The 18,905-nt window shown below is 36.6% G+C and overlaps 2 protein-coding genes across 2 annotated transcripts; both read right to left on the bottom strand.

Moving 5' to 3' along the window:
• Positions 1–528: 528 nt before the first annotated feature.
• Positions 529–8,451, bottom strand: LOC116113781 (uncharacterized protein At2g02148-like). Its single transcript, XM_031399943.1, is given in 8 exon segments — positions 529–749; positions 1,441–1,507; positions 1,843–1,934; positions 1,937–1,965; positions 5,964–6,126; positions 6,422–6,763; positions 6,879–7,002; positions 8,177–8,451. Coding segments are annotated over 7 exon segments (963 nt in total). The 5' UTR covers positions 8,351–8,451; the 3' UTR covers positions 529–749; positions 1,441–1,468.
• Positions 8,452–10,431: 1,980 nt separating this feature from the next.
• On the bottom strand, positions 10,432–13,560 carry LOC116113766 (putative pentatricopeptide repeat-containing protein At2g02150). Its single transcript, XM_031399932.1, has 2 exons — positions 10,783–13,560; positions 10,432–10,513 (listed from the first exon to the last, which is right to left on the bottom strand). The coding sequence occupies exon 1, from the start codon at positions 13,456–13,458 to the stop codon at positions 11,152–11,154; it is 2,307 nt and encodes a 768-aa protein (XP_031255792.1). The 5' UTR covers positions 13,459–13,560; the 3' UTR covers positions 10,432–10,513; positions 10,783–11,151.
• Between the last annotated feature and the right edge of the window lie 5,345 nt (positions 13,561–18,905).

The following is an 18,905-nucleotide window of genomic DNA, read 5'->3' as shown; positions in this document are numbered from 1 at the left end:
GTATGGCTGTATCTCAAGATACAGGAGTCCCGTGGGTCATGTGCTAGCAATCAGATGCTCCTGATCATGATGAGTGATGACGTCACCGATCCAACCGGTTGGACCGATTGAACCGTGACCCGGCCAGCAGAGCGTGTTGTCCTCCGGTTTGGTTTTTAAAACAATGTTCAAAAGTCATATGCTAAATAAATTGAGCAAACTAGGCAAAAGTTACAATCTAGATCACAAAAATGAGAGCAATTCTAATTCTTGATTAATTATATTCCTAACCTCTTCACTCCACATTCTGAGCAGAACTTGGAGGTTTCTCTAAGATATGGAGCCCCACATTCATCACAAAACTTTGCAGGGCTGGTTGCCTGAAATGTCGACAAATTTACACAGTAAGTAAATCGAAAATAATTTAACTCAATATACAATTTGAGTTCATATTCAAAAACAATCTGACTTATAAATTTATTACCTCCCAAAACAACCCATATATAAAGTTATTAACTCACCATTACATGCAAGCGCTCTCCAACATGACCTCCTGTGAGAGGTTGTAAGCATGCCATGTGTTGGGAAATTGTTGGTGACTGGTGAGGATGAGCAATTTCAGGCAAGTGTCGATGATTTTGGGAATAGTGGGCTGCATGTTGACCCTGGTGAATAGATTGATGATGATTCTGGTGAATATGATGAAACTGAGGTTGATGTGAAAGTGATTGCATGTGATGTTTTGGAGGAGTCTGCTGTTGATTTTGTGACTGAGGAAAAAGTTGTACATAAGTCCCGCTGATGATGGAAAGAAATAAAATTTAACAAAATTTCTGTGTAGCAACTGCAATTCAAATAAGACTCTGACAGCTTGCCTTAGACCAGAAATTTATTTACGTGTATCCAAATTCTGATTTAACCACAAATGAAGATTCATCTAACATAACAAAGTTGGAGACTCAGAAATTTTGAAACAAAAATAGTTGTGCTGAAAATGGACACTTTGACAATACTATTTTCTTGGCCCAAAAAGGGAAAAAAAACTCCTAGAAAAATCCAAAACCACCAAAGTAAGATTTGACTATCAAAGCCATAATAAAGCAAAGTGGAAGCAAGAATAGAGATTTGGATCATCTCAATGATAATCAGGAATCACAGTAAACAGTCAGAGGTCAAAAGAATATCAACAAGTAACAAATATTATCGTCATCACTGGATAAGAATCTTGGAATCTTAAAGCATATTTTATATTTTTTAAAAAAGTTTTTTCAATCAATTATTTTGATTTCTAATGTTGCATCATGCCCACACATGTGGATATGTGACAGAGACTTGGAGCCTAAACAGTCCCATTAGAAAACCTTGCACACTTAATGCAAAAAAGTGAAAAGGTAAAAAGTAAAAAAAGAATAAAGAATAAAAGAAAAAGAAAAAGAACAACAACTAAAGCAGTACTCTTACTTCACTTATAGAGCGAAATCCCTGTGCATTAGCCATTGTAGAAGAATTTTCTGCACCAGGGGAATGCCTGAAAAAAGATATAAGAATGAAAAGTTACCTCTATGGTCGAGTTTATTCCTTAAGGCCTATGATTAGGGCATGTTTAAATATAACAGTAATTTCTGCACCATTATTTTTCATTACACTAACAAATCCAACATGGGAAGGTGCCAATGTAAAATATTTAAACCATCGTCATAACTAAATCAACAATGAGACTCGAAAATTATCATGTCATGGAAGCCTAAAGAAGTAATATAAGCTATTGAATGTTCTACGTCTACAGGAAACATCACAACCTAGCACATTACTTAATGAAATGAAGCACGTCATGCTTGCAGGAGTAAAAGGAAACAAGCTTACAGGCAAACCAGGAATATTAGATACAGAGTTTGATGTAACACGCCTATACTTGTGTCTTGGGGAATAGAATTTATAATCTTGAGCAGAGATAGTACTTCATTTCGACCTGTCAATCTTTTAAACCTGTAGAAATGTGCAATCCATCAGCACAAGTAGATATGCCGCAAATTTTAATTTATCAGTAGTTAAGAAAGAGATTCATTATCAACGTGACAAGCTTAAGATAAAAACTATGCAGTTAAAAACATGACCCGCTCCTCAACATAATAAAACCAAATTCATGTCTCCCAGATCGGCTTTTCCAAAGAGTGGAAAGTCAGGGCAGAAGATAGGTTTTACCCTTTTTTTCCCTTCAATTTTGGTGGGAGGTAAGAGAATATAGAAATTTGTCAGAGTTACTCTTGTTTGCGAAGTTGAAATATTTAGTGGTGATTTCAAGAAACCCATCCATAGGCACAACTGGAAACATAATATAATGACAAACTCGGTGAAGGATGGTGAGGATGACGTTATATGCTCATTCCTAAATAAATGTGTACACATCCTTTGAATTGTAATCAAGCATAAGGTCCTGCAACTTTTCTGATAAATAGAAATTTAGCAAGCAAGCTAGAAACTGTTAAGATTCTTATGAAACAGATGAGGATCTGGTCTATAATAAGAGGCATACGAAGGGGCAGTCGAGGATTAACTGTTGTTATTGGGCAAAAAGAGGTCTTATGCGTGTTTGTGTGTGTGTGTGAGGGAGATTTGTGTGAAACAGGTGGCAGTAGGAGTATGGTTGTTTGGGAATTCTGTTAGTGAGAGAGAATGAATAGAATAAAAAGAAGACAAGAAGAATTAGAAGGAGATTCAGAGAAGAAAAGTGAAAAGGGGAGGTGGCTGGCCCTCGAAGTTCAGCAGGCTATGTTACTTATTTGTTATCCTGTTTATCTTCATTTTTGTTATTTTTTTTACTTGTTCATCTTGATTGAGTTGAAGTTATCTTGAATTGCTGTAGAGTTCATCATCTTCAATATATATATAATTTATGATATTTCGTGTGTTGTGCAAGTAAGAAAGTTCTGGTTGTGTATTCTGGGTTGATTCATTGTGACTGCTGTGTTGTGTGTTTTGAGTGAGTGATTCTGGCCAGGTATCCATCAGATTCTCTCCTCCAAGATGGAGAAATTGGATGAAGGGATGCCTACATTCTATGAATTTTCAGTCTTCATAAATGCACGTCCAATGGGTTGTTTTAGTGCTTCAAGAGAATTAAGCAAAGGAGATCTGCTCTCCCCTTCTCTTTAAATTTGCTGGCGACGGATTGAGTAAGCAAATATGGTCAATGCAAACAAGGTTGGCAAGGTTAATGTTGATGTGTCTCAACTTCAATTATTCTTTCTTCCCAATGGGTGAAGTGGTCAAGATAGTCAATTTACTAAGAGTCATTGAATGTTTTAGAATTATTTTACGACTCAGAAAAATTCACAAAGAGTCCTAGTTCTGGGATTATTTATTAGGAGAAGAAAGTCAAACTTTTGTCTATCAATCTGAGATGTTATCATAGGAAACTGACCTCTTAATAATGGGTCATGCACCAAGAGATAACTCAAGGTCATACAGTTTTTTGGACTCAATAGTGGAGCAACTCCAAAATACATTAAGGGGATGGAAAAAGGTCTTTCCCTTCAAAAGGAGAGAAGCTTACTCTGTTGCATTCTATCTTGGCTTTTCCTATATACTCTTTCTCTTTTCAGGATTGCTAACAAAAGAGGAGTTGATGAGGGACTTCCTTTGAAAACAGTATAATGAAGGTGACATAAACATATAAGAAGGATGCAAAGGGCTGTTAGTCCTTGTCTTTCCATAGTTTAGGATGTTATTTTTTTTATTAGGATTTGGTTTCTTAAGCCAATAAATAAAGGCTTCTGTTGTTATTGTTAACAAAAATTTTAATGGTTGAATAAAAATATTGGTTCTCTTCCTATTGATTGTCTCTTTCTCTGTTAAATCTTCTAGAATTTCACCCTTCTTGCCATTCTCCCTAATCTATCCTTCTCTTATTCTCCTATCTCCTACTGTTTATCTAATCCTCCGTCTGGTTCTCTTTCAGAAGGTAAAATCTACCAGTCTGGTTCTCTTTCAGAAGTAAACTCTACCAGCATAAAGAAAAATAAAAGCTTGCAACAAAGAACTTGATGACTAAAAGATAGGGCTCTTTTGGCTAAGTGGCTATTGAAGTCCCCTTTAAAACATCAAAATGGTTGGGATTCTGTTAGAATCCCACATTGGAAGGGAAAAAGGTGAGCATGTCGGTTATAAAGGCTTGAGCACCCTCTCTTGGCAAACCGGTTTTCCAAGGAGAGTTCTACCCAAGTCCACAAAAGACCCATGGCCCAGCCCAATTGTTTGAGTTGTTGAGGTAGATTCCTATCAATTAGTATCAGAGCATGATCCTATGCCCATGGGATGCCGTCTACGTGGCAGGCTAACCTTGGGCCCGGGCTACTACCCTGAGAAAGGCCATGGAGGCCTAAGGGAAAAGGGATCTGCGTTGTCACTCAAGGAGTAAGGAGGCCGACGAGGGTAAAGAGGCCGATCAGTTGTGGAAGCATGGTGGAATGTTAGAATCCCATATTGGAAGGGAAAAGGGTGGGCATATGGGTTATAAAGGCTTGGGCACTCTCCCTTGGCAAGCCGGTTTTCCAAAGAGAGTTTTACCCAAGCCCACAAAAGACCCATGGCCTAGCCCAATTGTTTGAGTTGTTGGGATGGGTTCCTATCAATTGGTACTAGAGCATGATCATATGCCCACGAGATGTCACCTACATGGCAGGCTAACCCGTGGCAGGTTGACCTTGGGCCCGGGCTACTATCTTGAGAAAGAGCATCGAGGCCCTAGGGAAAAGGGATCTACGTAGTCACTCAAGGGATAAAGAGACCGGCGTGGACGTCAATTGCAAAAGCGTGGTGGAATGTTAGGATCCCACATTGGAAGGAAAAAGGGTGGGCATGTGAGTTATAAAGGCTTGGGCACCCTCCTTTGGTAAGCCAGTTTTCCAAAGAGAGTTATACCCAAACCCACAAAAGACCCATGGCCCAACCCAATTGTTTGAGTTGTTGGGATGAGTTCCTATCAAATTCCAAAGTTGTTAGTTTCAGAACCAATAGGAGTTCTTGGAAAGCTATTTCTAAGGAGTTCTACTTCTTCAATAGCCATATTGAATTAGTTAAGGGTAATAGGATAATGATCTCTGGAAATTTATAGAGCTAGATCTTTTGTTAGTAACTTGACATGAAAGAAACAAGCAAATTTTTTAAGAGATGAAGAAGAAAACATTTTGTGGAGTAGAATTCACTTTTTAGCTTCTCTATTAGCTTCAATGACTAAAGACTTCCAAGATAGTTCTTGGAAAGCTATTTTTTGTTCATAATGTGCAGATTATACTACAAATCATTTGTATAGCTTTTTGTCCCAATTCTCTAAGAGGTGGCTGTTATAATAGTGGACACCTAGTCCCGCTTGTAAGCTCTCTACTTCATGATATTAACACACTTTTTCTGACTTCTCAATCAAATGAAAAAAGAATCTAGTACTATATCTGAAATGAGGCTAAGGAGAATCTAATTTTTGCTTCTTTTATATTAACTTTACTCTCACTCCAAACTTCTTCCAAAAACTTTCAATACATAATCCCCTATATTCAATATAAGGCTACACCTTAGTGGTTTTTACATGTTCAACAAGCATCATTGTACAACATAAAATATCCGAAAGAACCACCCCTCCAAACTAATGTCTGGTTTTCTTAAAACTATATTTTCCACAAACAAGGACGAAGTAAATCAGAATAGATTCAAAATATCATTCACAATCTCGGGATGAGCAGTTTAACATTATGCATGGTAAAATAACATGTGTTCCACTGTTTGAGATCAAAAATATCCTAGCACAATCACCATTCCATGCATTCATCCATTTCTTTTGTTCTTACTATGAAGTGCAAAAGCAGAAAAAAGATCATAGAGGATCAATACCCTAAATAATTTGACAAAGCATTTTTGAAATTTGGATAAATAGAATGCTTAATGGTGATAAGAGACATGCTAATATAAAATAAGAAAAATGAAGTACTTACCACTCAGCATCATCAATGGGCATATTATTTGGTTTCTCAACAATATCCAAGCCATTGACTACTACAAAACGAACTCGCTTCTCTTCTTGTATTACTAATTCTGGAAATCTTGTCCTTGTTTCAAGGGAAGTTGCCAGTTCTCTTCGTCTGTATATACAAGAACCTGTTGATAAGAAGATATGGCAAGTAAATATATAACGGATCCAGATTTTATGCCCAAAAATAACAAAAATTGACTCATTATCATTTTCTGATATTTCTTTTGGCAATCCAAAGAAATGGGTTGTCTTCAATGCAGTTTTATAGACACAAATTGGGCAACAGCAAAATGCTGAGTGAAAGAAGGAAATTGAAATTCAGAAATTTATTTCTTAGGGTGTTTAAAAGCCCCCAAGAGGAGTTTAACTACTTTTCCTCCGTACAACAAAAAAGAATTGAGGAAAAAGAAAAGGTAATACCTTTCTTTGGAAATTTCTTAGCCAGACTTCTGTACAAACCGCCTGCTGCTTCAAGGGCCACCCCAATGGTCTTCTCACGAATACCATTCAAGGAAGCAAGCCTTAAGTCTACATCATTAACTAAGCTTCCGTACAAATTAGCAACATACATCAAAGGCAAAGCAAACCTTGGATCACCTTCATATTGGACATCTCCTGTCTTCCTCTTATTCAATTTATCTTGCCCTGAGTGAGAAGTATAATCAGCCTCAGAGTCAGCCACTTCAATCACATGGTCATTAATAAAATGATCCACAATAATTTGCAGAAACCTTGCCCTAGCCGATTCAATAGGGGAAACATCTGGTTCAAACCCATTTAAATTAGTGAATCCATATGAGGCATTAATCATCCATAAGATTCAATGCAAAGAACTCCGAGATTTTTATATTAAGAAAATAAGATATATTAACCATACCCTCAATAGCCAGAGTATCGTAAGCACCACTTGATGGACCAGTATTCTCCAAGCTAGAGCGATCTTCTTCCACTCCAACACCGTGAAGTGGTAAAGGGTTTCTATAAGATTCATGTATACAATCCTAAAATCAAATAAAAGTTACAAGGGGACTAATAACTTTCTCCAAAGATTTAATAAATATGGTATCCAATACGGTTTGTCTTCCTTTGTTCCAAAGAATAAAGAAATTAAAACACTTTTTTCATCTCTCATCCATTGTTTAGAATTGACCACTAACTACAATCAACTGAAACCAAATTTTCAGACAGATGAAACTCTAGGCATCTCAATCGTTTTGGGTTTTAAGAGCAAAGAACTTGAAAAGCTGTACATATCAATCAAAATATGACAAAATTACAAGAACAAATGAAAATGTAATACATACTTCTTTGGTACCACACTAAAGGAATGCCAAAAGAAGTACATAATTCTCATAGCTCACGCGTCACACCTACAAATGAAAGGATAACACACAAAAGCAATAACCAACCTAACAGATAAGGCATGTAGAAGATCAAGAATAAAGCCTCAATAAGCAAAGAAGTAGAAGTCAACAGCTACATGGAAAGAGTCCTCCAGAAAGTCATCTTGCATCATCCTCAAAAGTAAACTATTCCTTCTCCTCAAGATAGTCCTAAATCAACACAAAGGAAACACTTTCTATGCTATGTCTCCTCTCAATCATTCCTCCCCAACAGTCTAATTAGTCTATTTAGGCATCACAGAAACAACTCCCAACTCCTATTAAAAGTAAAAAACAAACCACAACATATCTCCAGCTCACAGGGAATGAAGTGAATAACCTTCCGTATTTCCTAATCTCTTATTCCACCTTGTGATGACATTTTGAACCATAGAATACAACCTAAACAAGCAATTCACACAAAGAAAAATAACTTAGAACACCTACTGGCAAAATACTCATGTAATGCCTTATAAGAAATTAACTTCAAGCTTCCTGATTGCGCTAGGCCTCAACGAGATCACATCAACGTCAACACCGAACATTAAATGACTGACAAACCTAGAGTTGCAGTGCAATTACCATCAAATGTTAATCACTTCCCACGAGAAATAGTCAAACAGAGTACAAATTTTGATATAAAAGCTTCATAGCTCAAACACTTAGTCTTATATAAGATTGAAATTGAAGTGAAATTTGGGAAATGTTAAGTGAAATGAAAGAGTAAAAAGTAAAAAAATAAAAAAATAAAAATAAAAATAAGAGTAAAAGAAAAAGAAAAAGGAGGACTCACAACAGGGTTGGAATCATGGTGATTGTGAAGAGAATCTTGGTGAGGATCAACGTCAGCAATGGCATCGATGTCAGAGGGGCGAGAATCGACTGTGTTGAGGTCATGCAAAGAGGTTCCGATGAAGGAATTGGCTGATCTCAAGTTGTACTGCTGAACAGGAACCCTAGAACCCATTCTTTAAACATAGTCCTGATGAAGAAGAAGACATTCAGGTACTTTTTTGACAAGAGCAGACAACGCTTTTTTTTTTTTATTATTATTATTATTTTTTATTTAATTAATCAACTAACGGCTATACAGACTAAAACTAAAGAGAGAGTGAGAGAGTGAGAAAAATCCAAGCCTGAAACCATACCTCAGCCTACTCCTCTGCTCAAACAAGGTTCCCGAATTCCGAACCTCCGCTTCGAAGTTCAATGCTACTTTCAACTCCAAACCCAATCCCTTTCATATGGGCTCGGCCCAGCTCAGTGAGGAAAAAGATTTGGCCTCCAAAGTTCATGCAAATCCATAGGGTGCGTTTAGTTGAGGGTTATTCTCCATTAGTGAGTTAATGTTATCTTATATTACTTAGATGATCACGTTTGTTTATCAAGTAATATAAAATTTAAGTAATCTTATAAAATCAATAGTAATTGTTGTTGATTATATATGTGATAATTTGAATACTTCCATTTTCTTAAGTATTTTAAGATTAATTAAAAATCTTAAATTTGTTATATTTTTACCCTTAACTATTAAAATTCTTATAGAATAATGGACTTATTTTGACATTAATTTACATAAACTTACCATTACAATTTTACCCATAATTAATTAAGTTTTTGAACAATAATACCCTTATATTTAAAACAAATTACAGGCCACCCAGGACCGCCGCTTGCCACCACCGCCGACGGTCGCCAAAACAACGCACGACCAGTTGAATCTGACTATTTCCAGCCAAATGGGAGTAGATCTGGTCGAAAACTACCATATCTATTTTGGCTGTTAATGGCCATGGATCTGGCTGCTTTGTGTGTCAGAATATATCTGGCTATAAACGACCAGATCCACATCCATCTGGCCATTTTCGACTATTGATCTGGTCGAAAACGACCAGAACGACGCAAGACCGGCAACCGATGATGGTGGCCGACAATGGCTTGGGATGGGTGAGAGTGATTTTGTTGCAAATTAAACTTTTATTTGACTAGGGTGTTTTAGTAAAATCTCAAATGTAGAGGATTAAAAAAGCTGATTCAAAAAATAATAATAAAAATAATATTATATTAATATTAAAAATGAGGGCAATTTAGTAATCTATATAACATATTCACCAATTTATTCGTCCCAATCAAATATATCAATATAAAATACTCACAAATTTATTTTAATCTAACCAAACATATTTCCCTAAATATTTCTAGTAATCTTCATGATAATCTATCTTTTCATTAATATAACATTCTCAGTAATACAATATTCCTTGAACCAAACGCACCTCGGGGACGTGATTTTTAGCCCCATCAAATCCCACGTTTAAATTTTATTTATTTTGATAATTTTAACCTTATTGAAAATCATTAAAGAATAGCATAATAATTATTTTTAAATACATTCATATCATATTTTATATTTTTGTTTAAAAAATTAACTTCAAGTTTGAAAGTAAGGAAAAAGAATGCAAACAAAAAGACTATAATTAAGCATGACTATTTTTTGTATTAAATAGGATTTCAAGAGATTTTTCTTCAAATATAATAGAGGTGTATTTGGTGATAAGAGGATACTAATCAATTAGATGGGGACAAAAATCATTCCAAAATCCTTGGGTTGGGTGAAGGAGGACCGTTTGGGGAAGAAGAGCTTACAGGAGTAGAGATTATAAAAATGCAAAAGAGTTTTCTAATACTAATTTATCAGAAAGGGAATTAATCTACAAGAATCAAGTCAAAGATTTATTAGAAATACAAAATTTGCATAACTTAAACCAAGAGAAAAACATGATCAAAGATACCATTTATAAAATAGTTTTTGTAAGCCAAGTTCTTGGTTAATTTCATTCATCACCAATGAACCAAATTTACAAGTAAATGTAGATCCTAAATTTGATTAGCAAGATATAACTCTGGATTGAAACATGAGGAATATGAGAGACTAGTAGTGCACAGCTACTTGGAACTACACAAATAACTCTTCTCCAGCTGAGTAAATTTTGACAACCTCATTCCACAATTTCATCTCCTTCACATTCCATTCGGATTTATGTATACTTTATCTGTCTCCACTGAAGCTTTAACCCCACTTCTCCAGCAAACACAAAAGAGTTCTATGGCATCCTTGGAGTCCAAAGCCCTACCAAAACATGAGGAAGTTGGATGTCCAACTAACCTTCCAACTTCAGAATTACCCAGCTGCAATAAAATATCTATGAAATAAGTCCAGGAGAAGCACTGTATCAAGAATAAGAAAAATATAATATGCCACAATATTTGAGTAATGAAATTTACTCAGTTTCGTTTCCCCCCATTTTTATGCTACTTCTTTTAAAGTTTATTATGACCACATAGCTCGCATCATATATTACAAATGGAAACCAGAATAAATCAAAACTTACCACTCACCTGAAAAAGAAATTTAGGCATTTTGTAACTGGAAACCAGAATAAATACCATGTCTGTGCTCAAAGTCACTAAAACTCACTCCAATACTGCAAACTTAAATGTCTCCAAGTAACAGAGTTGGCATCATGAGAGCAAAAAGGAACTTTTGATATGCATAAAAAGATGTCCAGTGAGAACCCTTTTTAACAAACCAGCAACAAATATAATGTTTGCATTGAGTCAATCCATCCAGAAATAAGTATTTACTAGAACTTTGTATTCCTTGTGTACTTATCCCCCGGGATTAAAAAAATTAAAACACTTTCTGCTTCCCAAACATCTTTCTGAAAAGCATTAGAAAGTTACTGATGATCAAGACTTTTTACCCTTTCAAGCTTGTATATTAGGAACCACGTTATTGCTAAATTGCAGCAATAGACCCTTTTTTACCATTTCATTTTGCAATTCATCAGCTTCATCTCTATTTCCTAGCTCATAATACTTCTTTAGCAGAGAAATGCAAAGTATCTCATCAGGTAGTATACCCTTGCCAATCATCTCATCAAAAAACACTCTTGCTTGCCGCAATTGACCACATTGAGAAAATCCCCAAACTAAGGAAGTATAGGCATGCAGATCAAGTTCCATACCCACTTCAATCATTCTGTTATGCAAAGTCAAAGCTTCCTGAAAATTTCCATGTTTCAAATTTCCATCTATCAGAGCAGTGTACGCAATTTTATCAGGAATCATATCTTTTTCAAGTAATTCATCAAACATCTTTTTTGCTGCTTCAATGCAATTATTTTTACAAAGACCATCAATCAGGGCCGTATATACTGCAACATTTGGTTGCAAATTGAACTCTGGCATCCTACTGAAATAATCAATTGCTTCTTGGACCAATCCCCTTTTGCACAAACCATCAAGTAATACACAAAATGTGACAACAGTAACTTCAATACCCGAGTCCTGCATATCATGCAGCAAGCCCAGGGCCTCTGAGGTTTTTCCAGCCTTCAAATGAGCATCCATGAGTGTTGTGTATATGACAGGATTTGCACTCAGACCATACTCCTTCATTTCCCTTATTAAAAGCTTCGACTCGTCAAGTTTACTTTGAGTGCACAGGCCCCAAATGATGGTTCCATAAAGCAACAAGTCTGCTTTGATGTTTTTTTCCTTCATTTCTTTGAAAAGATCCATGGCAGTCTCCAACTTCTTAACCTTAATATAACCATGAATAAGGGCAGTATAAACATTCTGGTTAGGAGTTACTCCAGCTTCAAGCATTGCTCTAAATACTTTTTCTGCTTCCTTCATCCTCCCTCCTTCACAAAGACCATCCAATATGCTTGTATAAGTAACAAGGTTCAACTCAATGCCAGCTTGTAACATCTCATTAGCCAGCTTCAAGGCTTCATTCAGATTACCTACTTTGCAATTTGCATCAATCAAAGAAGTATATGTGAATTCATTAGGTAAAAGACCTATACGTCTCATGTCAACAAAAAATTTAATTGCCTGTTGCATCATCCCCTCCTGGCATAAAGCATCAATCAATGTGCTATATGTTACAACATTTGGTTTTAACTCGTTGTTCCTCATCTCACTGAAAAACATAAATGCCTGAGGCATTCTGTCAACTTTACAAAAACAATTTATTAAAGCATTGTATGTTATTACATCAGGCTTACAACCCACATCCTTCATTTCTTCAAATATACATATGGATTCATCCAACAACCCAACCTTTCCACAACCATCAATAAGAGAATTATATGTTACAATATCAGGGTTTAACCCCCTCCGTTTCATTTGCTCAAACAAGCTTCTAGCAGTTTTCAAATCACCTTCTTTGCACATATAATCTATCATTATATTGTACGTAAACACAGATGGATCAATCCCTGCCCCAACCATATCCTTTAAAAACTCCATTGACAAGTATCCCTTTCCTGACTTTGAAAGCCTATGCAAAAGTGCATTACAAGACCGCGTTTTTGGCAAAACCCTAAACCTCTTCATTTTTGAAAAGCACTTATTGGCTTCCTCAAGCATTCCTAAGTCAACCAAACTACTAAACAAAGCATCAAAAACACCAAATCCCCAACCACAAACATTTCTTTTTGACCACAAAACATCAAAAGCATCAAAACCAGGTACTGCCCGGTTCGATAAAATCAATTCCTTAAGAGTATTATTAGCATCAAAGTACATCCTAGCATAAAACAAAATGTGAACCAATATGCAATAGGACTCTGTGGTGTGGTAAAACCCAGTTCGGGTTTTTGCCCATTTAAAGAATTTGAATGCTAAAATTGGATCTTGCTTTAACTCAACCAAAACCTTGGAAACCCATATGGGCGCCAATGCTGAATCGAACAAATGAATGATAATTGGCGCGTCCCATTGGTCTTGTTGGATGATATTCCGCATGGAATCCCTATTTATATCTAGAAAAAGACTGTTGGGATTTGTTTTAGAGACAAAAGGGTATCTGATAATACAGAGAAAACTAGTGAACCAAATTAAAGGGCAAGAAATAAAAGAATCAGGAGAGAAACGAGTAGGGTTCAAGGAGAGAGAAGGGCTTACTCTGTGAGGGATTCTACGACTGATGGAGAAGAGATTGCGTAAAGAGAAAAACATTTTGGAGAAGAAACAGAGAGCAGCTTCAAATACAAGTAGTTTCATTTTTCAAAAAGGAGCCGTAGCATTGCATTTGCTGGTGTTCAGAGGGATTCATATATAAATCATAATCAAAGCTTACTTATTAGGGTTTATAGGAAGCGGTAATTGTTTGAGATTCTTCAGTTCGCACTTTTAAATGGGGCCTGCCCGGGTATTCATTACACCGGCCCGACCCCGGAAAATAAGGCCCGGGTATCAACAAAAAAAATTGTCGCTTAAAATAAAAGTAAAAAACTAAAGGGTATGTTTGATTTATTATTTTGGATAAGATTTTGGGGATAGTATTGGGTTGTTGGATAGGAGAGTATTATGAGGTAAACTTTAAAAATTTATAAAAAAGCCCTTAGGTTTACTAATTTAATTAAAGACCCTAATATATAAAATGACAAAAACACCCCCACCACCTACAGTACCAGATTCCGGCCACTAGAAAATTTCGTTACGACACAGACTGGTCAGATCTATATCGTAACGCGTCGTTATGGCCTTTTCCGACCAGATCCACCTGGAAAAGACCAGATCTACTAATTGTTGTGGCTACGACAGCTAGAAAAGGCTGAAACGACGGCCATCTTTGGCTGTCGTTGACGGCAGATCTAACCNTTTCACCGGCCATCGCCATTAAGTCAACGACGATTCCATTCAAAGTGAAGGTATTTCTTCCTAGTTCCTTCCTTTGTTTCATGTTTCAGTTTTGCAATTTTTTTCTCAGATCAGAAACTTCTTGTGAAATTTGTTTTTCAATGAGAATTTGTTGTAGTTTTAGCTTATTTAGGAAGGGAATTACCCTATTAAGAAAGAGAGAACACTTAGTTGGATACTTGGGCTGGCACGATTTTATTCAACATTAAAAACAGACTTCAATTATTTTGGCTTTTCGTTTTTTTCCAAGCTTATGCGAGCTCTCATTTTTTTGCAAGATTCAGTGAGGATCCAAAGTTGATGACAAGGTGAGTTTCATTTCCAGGAAAAAAGGTCGATCGATCAGCCTGCAAGGCGAACTCTCATTTTTCGTAAGATATTTTTCGATTCTATTCGAGAATTCCTGCGATGCTTAAACCAATTATTAATCTGTCTCAAGAATATTAAATTCATTTTGTATTAAATTTTCATGTGAAACCAGGAAAATAGAAGGAATAATACTTGTGTATTTCTTGAGATAGTGATGAAAAAAAAGTACATCTATATATACTTGTTACACTACTCCATAATTGTAAATTTAATAAACTATAATAATCTAATCTCCTATTCTACAGATTCTTTCCTATTCTACTGATTCATCCCTATTATACATATTTATTCCTTAAACAACTCAACACTCCCCCTCAAGTTGGAGCATATAAATCATATGCAATAAGCTTGCTACAAATAAAACCAATACGAGAACCCCTGAGAGATTTAGTAAGAATATTCGTTAGTTGGTCGTTTGAGCTAACATGACTAATGGTAATACAACCGGACAAAATTTTCTCTTGAATAAAATGGCAATCAATTTCTATATGCTCAGTCCTTTCATGAAACACCGGGTTAGAGGTAATATGGAGAGCAACTTGATTATCGCAAAGTAACTTCATCTGTGATACTTCTGTAAATTTCAACTCTTGGATTAGTTGCTTCAACCAAATGAGCTCACAAGTTGCTAAGGCCATTGCACGATATTCTGCCTCTGCACTTGGTGTGGCAATAACATCTGGCAACAACATCTTGCTTCTTACTTTTCTAAGATACAAGGTTTCTGGTAGGAATCAAATTGGATTTAACAGAACTGCTTTATATGAGGGAGCAACACCTCCTTAGAGAATTAGAGAATTGAGTTTGATTGATTATTTTCTTGCCTTTCAAACTATTTCAGGCTCAATATTTATAGCCTTTCATTTACACCATATTCAAAACTTATTGGAAATACAATTAATACTCATAACATAAATAAAGCTAATCACAAGCCTAAAATTATGCGGATCCTAATTATAATCCTTGATCCAAACTGGAGGCTTCTTCTCACGCGTTGACCTTCTCTTTCCAAGCATATCTCGTATCTCATCACTTTGCTGTTGCCTAACATTTCCCCCTTCTTCGAAAGAGAGCTTGTCTTCAAGGTCAAGTACCACAGCACCATAAACATCATGTAGTAAAGGTAATATTTGTAGCTGCCTTTCAAACTCCAAAGGAGGCAAAGCCAAAGGTTGATTTGTTGGAGTAGCATGACATGACTTTAAGAGGGAGACATGAAAAATGGAGTGAATTTTTGAGGTGTTAGGGAGCTCCAAACGGTAGGCAACTTTCCCAATACGCTTAATGACTTTGAAAGGCTCATAGAAGCAATAGGATAGCTTGGAATAAGACCCGCCCTGAACAGAAAATTGCTAATAAAGCTACAATTTAACATACACAAGATCACCCTGGTTGAACTCTAATTCACGTCAACGCTTGTTAGCCTGTCCAATCATGCGAGATTGAGCCTTAATTAAATTTTCCTTTAAAGCAACAAGCAACTTGTCACATTTGATCAACTCCGAATCGACAGCTTCAATAGGCGAACTTCTTGGAGTATAAGGTGATACCGATGATGGATCCCTGCCATATACCAGTTTGAAAAGGGTAGTACCTGTAGCAGTATGAAATGATGAATTGTAGTAAAACTTAGCCCAAGGAAGGTATTCAACCCACTTTTCGGATTATCCATGCAAAAACATTGCAATATTGTTCCAAAAATCTATTAGTTACTTCCGTTTGTCAATCTATTTGTGGATGATATGCAAAACTGTGTCTGAGGGTCGTACCGCTAAGTGCAAAAATTTCTCGCCAAAATTTACTTTAAAAAACAGGATCACGGTCACTCACAATTATCTTTGATAATCCATGAAGCTTATAAATCATGTGGAAAAAAAGATGAGCTACTTTAGAAGCCATGAACCCACTACGTAAGGTGCCAAAATGATCATATTTAAATGAGCGGTCAACCACCACAAGGATTATTGAAAAGCCAGATGATAAAGGAAGTCCAGAAATAAAGTCCATGGCTATCTCTTCCTAAATTTGTTGGGGAATTAGAAGCAGTTGTTGCAATTCGGCAGGCATCTTCGTTTATGACTTTACTTGGCGACAATCGTGACACGCACGTACAAATTGTTTAACATTAGTAGCTAGCCTTGGCCAAAAAAAAGACAACCAATTTACTTAAAGTTTTATGCACTCCCCCATATCCTCCCAAAGGCGAGGAATGATACTCTTCCAAAAGTTGGTGGTGGAAATTACCCACTGTTGGGACCACTATACGATTATTAAATAACAACAATCCATTACAAATTTCAAAACCCTTTGACAAAGAAGGATTATCCTTAAGCAACTTGAGCTTTTCATTGCAGTAGACATCATCTTGTAAAGAAAAGGGAATCTGATTAAAAATTTCCAGGATTGGCATTGACAGGGCAAAAAAAGTGTTAGCCTCAACTGGTGCTTCATTTTCAAATTTGCGGGATAAAGCATCAGCTGCAACATTCTCTTTTCCAGATTTGTAGCTAATTGTAAAATCATACCCAAGTAGCTTCACCAAATATTTTTGCTGTTCTAGAGTCTTACAACCCGTGAGAGCAAATGGCAACTGCTTTTTTGGTCTGTCCAAATGATGAATTTATGTCCCAAAAGGTATTGTTGCCAATGAATAGCAGCTTTGGTAACCGCACACAATTCTCGAACATAGGCAAAAGCATGCTGGAGTCTTGGAGAAAGTTGTTTGCTAAAGAAAGCAATTGGATGATCATGTTGCATCAGTACTATGCCTACACCACTACTAGAGGCATCTGTTTCCACTACAAATGGAGCTTGAAAATTCAACAATGCAAAAATCGGAGTTGTGGTCATGGAGAATTTTAATTTTTCAAATGTCGCATGCACTTCTGTTGACCAACAAAATTTGTCCTTCTGCAATAAGGTTGTGAGTGGAGTGGCAATACTAGCATATGAGCGGACGAATCTGCGGTAATATCCGATCAACCCCAAGAACCCTCTTAATTGTCGTACGGTGGTGGGTGGTGGCCAATCCAACATTGCTTTAATTTTGGAGGGATCGGGCTTAACCTTAGTTGCTGAGACAATGTGGCCTAAATAATCAATTTTGCTAGCTCCAAAGATACATTTCTTGCGGTTACCATAAAATACATTATCCCGCAAGCAACGAAGTACTATGGCGAGATGTTCTGCATGCTCTGACAAAGTCTTGCTATAAATAAAGATGTCATCAAAAAATACAATGACAAATTGTTGTAGGAAAGAACTGAAAATTTGATTCATTGTAGCCTGAAAAGTGGCGAGGGCATTGGAAAGTCTGAAGGGCATAACGATGAACTCGTAATGACCCTCATGAGTCTGGAAAACTGTTTTTTCATTGTCAGATTCTTTCATTCGAATCTAGTGATAACCCAATTGAAGATCAATTTTAGAGAAGATTTTTGCACCACACAACTCATCCAAAAGTTCATCCATCGTTGGGATTGGAAAATTATCGGGTATGGTGAGACGATTGAGTGCCGATAATCCAAGCAGAAACACCATGAACCCTCACGTTTCTTGACTAAGAGAACCGGAGAAGAGAAAAGACTATGGTTGGGTCGAATGAGCCCAGATAACAGCATCTCACATACTAGTCATTCCAACTCCCCTTCCTAAAAATGGGGGTATCGGTAAGGACGAACACGAATATGATTTGGTGGTCGGTTTGACGGGCAGGAGGAAGAGTAATGGAAGTCTAAAAAACTGATGCATAACAATCCCAAACTTCATGCAAAGGCGGCAGTAACAACGCAGTGCGATCTAGTAGTGAAGTGTTAGACTTAGTCTCAAGATTAAACAATTGAAAGAATGCCTCAATGGAGTGCACATGCTGATAATGCTCCAATTGATGAAGATGAATAGGCTCAATAGTAGTTGGTTAGCGTCCTAATAAAGTCATTGTTTGTCCATTCCATGCAAAAGAGAGTGTTAGCTTCTTATAATCCATTAACACTAGACCCAATGTAGAAAGTCATTGAGCACCTAATACCATATCAGCACCACGAATAGGTAAAACAAAAAAATCAACTAGAAAATGAAGACCTCAAAAATCCAAGGCCACAACTGAACATAAACCCAAACACTACAAGATATCTCCATTCCCAATCATGACAGTGAAATTATGAGAAGCACCTATTGGAATGCCCAAATGAAGTGCAACACGTTCATATAAGAAATTATGTGTAGAACAGACAACAATCAGTACCTCAACAAAGTGACCCAATACTGAACCCAAGAGGCGAATAGTACTCGGATGACGCTGACCCATAAGAGCATAAAGGCTTTTCTCGACTACGTCCGGGTTGGCTTTCATAGCAATATCTTCAAGTGGCGAAGTCATATCATCGGGATCATCATCAACAGCAACCATTAATAAATAAAATTTTGCTTTACAGCGATGT

Source organism: Pistacia vera, unplaced genomic scaffold, assembly GCF_008641045.1.
Source record: "Pistacia vera cultivar Batoury unplaced genomic scaffold, PisVer_v2 Contig690, whole genome shotgun sequence".
NCBI classification, from domain to species: domain Eukaryota; kingdom Viridiplantae; phylum Streptophyta; class Magnoliopsida; order Sapindales; family Anacardiaceae; genus Pistacia; species Pistacia vera.
Note: the sequence above shows the minus strand (reverse complement) of the source record. Positions and strands in the feature narration are given on the sequence as shown.